The sequence below is a fragment of the Salvelinus sp. IW2-2015 genome, linkage group LG9, assembly GCF_002910315.2.
Source record: "Salvelinus sp. IW2-2015 linkage group LG9, ASM291031v2, whole genome shotgun sequence".
Taxonomy (NCBI): domain Eukaryota; kingdom Metazoa; phylum Chordata; class Actinopteri; order Salmoniformes; family Salmonidae; genus Salvelinus; species Salvelinus sp. IW2-2015.
In genome coordinates this window covers 15,769,220-15,775,999 of record NC_036849.1, presented here as the reverse complement: position 1 = coordinate 15,775,999, position 6,780 = coordinate 15,769,220, and the positions used below count along the sequence as shown (strand labels likewise).

Below are 6,780 nucleotides of genomic sequence, written 5' to 3'. Positions count from 1 at the left end.
CTTGTTAAGTACATTTTTACTGCTGAACTTATTTAGGCTTGCCATAACAAAGGGTTTGCATACTGATTGACTCAACACATTTCAGCTTTTCATTTTTTATTAATTAGTAAACATTTCATGAAAACAAATATTCCACTTTGACGTTATGGGGTATTGTTTGTGGTCCAGTATCAACAAATCTCTTTTTAATCCATTTTAAATTCAGGCTGTAACGCAACTAAATGTGGAAGAAGTCAATGTTATTATTCAAATGTTCAAGTGTGTGTGTGTTTAGGTTAGTGTGAGTAAATGTTACTATACAGTGTGCGTGTGTGCTTGTAAGTAAGTGTTTTTATTTTGCATGTGAGTCTGAGGGGGTACTAATAGTGTGGTGTATAGTTAGTAGTGGAAGGGAATGACGAAGGTGGTCAGAATGGGACAGTGGCAGGATGGGTGTTGGTGACAGGGCTCTTGTACCGTCTCGTCTGCTCGACTGATCCGAGGGAATCTGGGTCACTTCCAGCCCGTTCACATGCTACTGTGTGTTCCCATCTCCTTTCCTGTTCCCTCTCCTCTGCCCTGGGCACGCTACGACCCAGCTAACTCCATGCTGATGACTCAAAGAAAATGTACTTGTCTCTTATGGCAAATTGAGAGAAAAATGAACAGGATTAGTCTTTGTGGTTGCCTGCACTATCCCCTCCTCTCTGGTGTCTCAATCTTCTGTTCTGTAATTTATTCTAGTATAAAGACATATCTAGTGGATAGTTATTGTTGAAAGCCTTATCTATCATGGCTTTCATGGCTGTCTATTTTTCTCTTCGTGTCTCTACTCTGCTCTCCATTTGTTGTTGAGAATGAGCACAATGGACAGGTACAGTACTAGTAAATCAAGCCAGCCAATGGAATGGTAGACTACCTCTCCACCTTTCCAAATAGCGCCATAGTCTGTGATGCTGTCCAGTCAAAAAGAAAGAAAGAATGAATCTTGATTGAAAACAAATGTCAAAATATATTAAAAAAAAAAAAAAAAACGTAATGCTGCTCTTAACTTCTAATATATACCAGTAGGCCTATTAGTATTATAAACTATAATATCATCATAGGGTATAGAATTGTTCTCTCTATCTCTGTGTGTGTGTGTGTGTGTGTGTGTGTGTGCGCGCGCGCGCATGCGCGTGCGTGTTTAGCAGAACATTTGAATTACTCTACAAATAGAATGGACGGTGTCCCATCTCACAATTAAAATTTGCCATCTTAAATAACAGAACTTGTTTGGACAATCATGCCCACAATCAGTGCCGAGTTTGGTTGTGGATGGGGCTGTGCGGTTTATGACGAACAAAGCAATAGGCAGAACAGACGTCTTTGTATGAGATCCACTGTCTGTGTTTTGTGTGGTTGAGTTGGTGAATGTCAGTCCGGGGATATCGGTGTAAGGATACTGTCTTTTGGCACAGTTGTATATGCACTTGTAATATGCTCACTGTAGGCCTGCCTACCTTTTAAAACTGTATATTCTACAATGAATAAGTAAGTAATCCATACATGGATTGGCAATGTAGCCTAATTGTTTATTTTTGTGTTAATCATCGACAAATATTAATGATTTCATATTTTGCCCCTGTTAACCAATTAAAGGCCTATTTGAAAATGACAAATGCGTACATTATGCATGATTTGGAAAATGTGGTAGTATGAATACGCTATAAGCTACTTAAAACCATAGACTTAAACACAACCATATACGTAGTAATTATATATATTTTTCTATTAGTTACAGTATTTTGGTTTTAGCTTAGCCTATGTGTGTCTATTTGCCCCTCAAGAAATGTCCGATTTTAATTTCTAAAGACGTGAATGCAGTGTTATCATAGGTCTAGGCTGAGTAAAAGAGTAACAAGCTAATGTTAATTACTATTTTTCCATATGAAATCAAAATGTACTCCTCCATATAGTCTTACTGTAAGCTTGGACATAGACTAAAGGCTTCTGTTATGTTTGCACGCTGTTCTACTGTCGTGCATAACCAAATTGTTTATTGACAGACCTCCGTTTATGATATCGAACATTTTACCATCTTTTATTGATGCCCTCTTCATAGAAAAATAAATTGTCCTTGTAAATTTAGGTTAGGATTACAGCATGAAATATTCAAAGGCATCTAAATATTTCAAACCTACACCTTGTCACTCATCTTCACAATGACTTTTCCCGTTTGTCTGTGTCCGTTCTGGAGTTCTTCTCCTTTCTTTACGCTTGTTCTCGGATCGGTGCTAAACCTATAATAATATGCTATGGTTTTATGATTAGACCCCACTAGTAAGAACTTGAATCGTGTTAATCCGTATCCTGCTCTCATATAGACTATGTCCATCTGGTTACTCTGCAACATTACAGTGACAGTATAGACTTACAATCTACTTTTATCACCTTGTTGACAAATGTGCAAATAACCCTTTTCTGTGTTTGATTATTATTACGCTATTATGATCATATCAAACATTTTGATAAAATATTATTTATTTTGATAAAGTAGGCCTGTTATTTACACTTTATGAAGGCAGTATACAAAGGTTCAGAAAAAAATAGCACATTTTGGAGCTATTTTTGTGATGATGTGGAGAAACTGTGTCGCCGAATAGCCAAGCGCACGTTGCATGAGATGAACAGCTTCTTGCGCAGAAGGCAGGCCGTTTCATAACCCCGCGCCATGAGCCTTCTATAATTCATGCAAAAAGAGCCCTAAGGGATTCAGTTGATCTCTCTATGTGTGTGTGTGTGTGTGTGTGTGTGTGTGTGTGTGTGTGTGTGTGTGTGTGGTGTGTGTTGTGTGGTGTTGTGTGTGTGTGTGGTGTGTGGTGTGTGTGTGTGTGTGTGTGTGTGTGTGTGTGGTGTGTGTGTGTGTGTGTGTGTGTGTGTGTGGAGAGAGAGAGAGAGTCTGAAAATAATATCAGGCTTTTCCGTTAGAATGAACTTTACCACTGTAGCCAGCCATGAAATAATGTGACCCGACACTTCAAACCATCTGCGCTATCTATCCGCCTTCTTATTTACTAAATCAGCCCGTGCACAAAACGGAGTGTATCTGATACTAAACCCGAGTAGCCCAGCAGTGCCACGATAGTTTTATACACAAACGTTCCGTTTTTTTCTGCAGTGTTTAGCAAAAAACATCTCTTTGATGGATTAGGCTATAGGCTAGTGTGCAGTGTGAATTAGAAATAGATGCAGTGATTTTATCTGAGAAGAAGCAGATGCAATACAGTATGTCATGGCAGATCAAATGAAGATACATCTGTCAAATATGTCTGATCAAATAAAGATACGCCTGTAATATGTCGATGTAGCCTACATCATCAAAATAACCGAATTTGATGCGAATCACTTCAATTGTTCCAGCATAAAATCCTAGATTCATTCAACATATAGCGTAGTGCCATATTTTGTATTATCAAATGAGTCCCAACAATTCTAGAGCGTGGATGAACGGGATTTTCTGCGTGCGTTAGCCTATACAACCATTCAATATCATGCTATTGTAATCGCAGAACATTCGTTGTCGATATATATTCTTTATTTGAACCTTTTTTTAAACGGTATGATAATCAGCCAATATCTGTCGTGCCTGCTGCAGGGTCGTATTTTCAATTTTCAATGAAAGAAGTAGGCTAAACGTGTGAACGTATTGCGTTTTAATTGACTCGTCGCTTTTCTTCTACACAGCCATGACTTACAAAGGAGGGGATGTAGGAAAACATGGAAGGCAATTAAAGGTTTGAAGACAAAAAGCAAAGGTCAAAATGTTTACATTCTAAAAAGCCGCTGTCGAGCACTGGGAGGTGCTGCATTCTCTTAGCGCTCCTTTCCGCGTGATTGGTAAACTTGACAGTGATTGACGGGCATCCATGGCAACCAATCTGCCAAGTCCAATAGAAAATCAGCAGAGGGGCTGACTGTATTTCCCCCCTTCAAAATACATCTCGGGTCTAGTTTTTATACTCTTGTAATTTCAACATACCAAGTTCACCAGCCGAGGGCATAGTTCCTCCGTGTTTTTAACGGTTGATCTGTTAACTTTGGGCTTGCCTTTTTGTCTGGATCCGACGATCAGAGAACGAGAGGGAGAGAAGGGTAGGCGCGAGAGGGGAGCGTGTGAGTCAGAGAGAGACGGAGGTGAAACGAAAAGCCTCCATGTTTCAGCTGCCTATCTTGAATTTTAGCCCCCAGCAGGTTGCGGGGGTTTGCGAGACCCTGGAAGAGAGCGGGGACATTGAGCGCCTCGGTCGCTTCCTCTGGTCTCTGCCGGTTGCCCCAGCTGCCTGCGAGGTCCTCAACAAGAATGAGTCGGTGCTTAGGGCGCGGGCAATCGTGGCCTACCACACCGGGAATTTCCGAGAACTCTACCACATTCTGGAGAACCACAAGTTCACCAAAGAGTCTCACACTAAACTACAGGCCCTGTGGCTCGAGGCGCACTACCAGGAGGCAGAGAAGCTGCGGGGCCGCCCGCTAGGGCCAGTGGACAAATACAGGGTGCGGAAGAAGTTCCCTCTACCCAGAACGATATGGGACGGAGAGCAAAAGACCCACTGCTTCAAGGAGAGAACCCGACATTTGTTACGAGAATGGTACTTGCAGGAYCCTTACCCGAACCCGAGCAAAAAGAGGGAGCTCGCGCAGGCTACTGGACTTACTCCCACACAAGTSGGAAACTGGTTCAAAAATCGTAGACAAAGGGATAGAGCGGCGGCTGCGAAAAATAGGTAGGCTACATGCTGCAGTCTGTACCTTTTTGTATTTTTTTATCAATGATGGTGTGAGGTGGCTACAACGTTTATTGTTCAATTCTTAACGAAAAGGACCTTGCGTTGCGACTGCATCTCAGTCAGCCTAAGTACTTGCATTTTTTTCAATAAAAGCAATTATTTGTGCAAATATTGTTCTATCGAATTGTTTGAATGATGTTATTTTTAGTAAACATTGTAATATAGTTGGCTATAATATATAAATAGTATATTTAGATTACATTTGTTCATAAATATTCTCAACGGAAATGACACCATAAACGCTGTAGCCTATTGAAATGAAGCAAACTGTATGACAAACTCCATTGTGTGACTATAGCCCTTGTCATTTTCATTGCAAAACGAACCATAGCATGTCTTAATGCAGTGTTTCCCCAAATTGACCATTAGCCTATGTATTCTTGCCAAAACTAAACTTGAAGCATAGGCCTAGCTATCAAGTGTCTCAATAATTCCGTTCAGATTATCCTTCTTTTTCCACAATCCATTTAGATTCTATTGACAGTTGTCCGTGTTAAATCTTTGAACATAATTTAACAACAAACATGCAATTGTCTGAAACATTTTGTTATCATGGATGTTGCTTAATTGAATGAAAGACAGAAACACAAGAGCCCTGCGGTATTAGATTCAATTATGTCTGATGCCACTTGTGCTGAACAGCAAATCATGAAGGCAGCACGTGTATTGAACGAATCTAAATGATTTCCTATAAGAAAATATTCAGGCTAGTCTGACTATCTTTGAAATTGTGCTCACTGTGTGGGCTTGGGATTGTTGTGTCTTCATTGTGTTTGTGCATTTACTTGTAGGCTATATAAAAAAAAAAATTATGCATTTGTTTGGCTCCTGGTCTGGCACGTGTGTATCTGATGCTCTCTTCACTACAGCAAAAATGATGTTTCAATTGAGGATTTACTTTGATAGAACCTATTCGTATTGTATTGTGCTTTCTAATTCTAGTATTCCCTCCATGTCTGTCTTTTACCCAGGCTACAACAGCAAGGGATGTCCCAAGGCTCGGTTCGGTCTTTGGCAGATGATGATGGAACCGTCGATCGACTCGGTCCCGCCTCTAGTCCCGAGGCAAGTTTGTCAAGCAAAGCCGCCACCTCGGCTATCTCGATCACTTCCAGCGACAGCGAATGTGACATCTAATGGCGCACGAGGCAGTCCAGAGGAGGGAGAGGATAAATTCACAGGAGATAAATAAAGGAGATCCTAAAAGACAATCTAACAAAAAAACAGTCAGTGCCTGCGTTTGAATTTAAAGAAACTGGTCTTCTTTGATGGCTGCCAACACATGAGGGATCTGACGGAATGCCCTGTCTTAAAGCTATAGGCTACTTTCATTTTTTTTCGTTTTCCACTATGGATGACTGAAGCTAATGCAAGCTGAAAGAAAATTTAAAGAAAAAACATATTCATATTCACGATCCCTTTTTAGGGAGGACTAATAAACCAATGCCTCAAGATACAACTAAAACTGAAAAAAAAAAGACATTTGAGCGCCTAACCTGCTATTTTCTGTGGGTATTTCATGTTGAAAAGACGCTGTAATATTTTTACTTTACTTTTAAAGTTTTATAAATAATGTTTATTTACCTATTTAAATGATTGGCTCTGTTAGAATGTGATATTATTTTGCTTGGTGTTTTTAATATTTACCTTGTGCACAGGTGAACCCGTTGAGCATGTGCGCTTTAGTRAACATGTGTTTCAGTAAAAAAGTTTTTTTTTAAAGAAGTAAAGATAACTTAATAAAATAATTGTTTATCAAAAGAACAAAACATCTGTTTTTTTATTCTCAGATTACAACGATTGAGAATGGTTTTTGCAGTTATTGTATCACTCGATTATTACTTGATATTATTAGGCAATCTAGTAATTTGGCACAATAAATTAGATTATAGTTTGGGGATTTGTGACGATATTTACAATATGATATCTGTGACAGAATATTTAAAGTATCATCCTATGATAGGCCTATAGT

General features: G+C 39.5%; 1 protein-coding gene across 1 annotated transcript; it reads left to right on the top strand.

Annotated features, from left to right (window-relative positions):
* Positions 1-4,067: 4,067 nt before the first annotated feature.
* On the top strand, positions 4,068-6,402 carry six6a (SIX homeobox 6a). The gene is made up of 2 exons (XM_023994439.2): positions 4,068-4,745; positions 5,780-6,402. The coding sequence occupies exons 1-2, from the start codon at positions 4,174-4,176 to the stop codon at positions 5,943-5,945; spliced, it is 738 nt and encodes a 245-aa protein (XP_023850207.1). The 5' UTR covers positions 4,068-4,173; the 3' UTR covers positions 5,946-6,402.
* Positions 6,403-6,780: the final 378 nt, after the last annotated feature.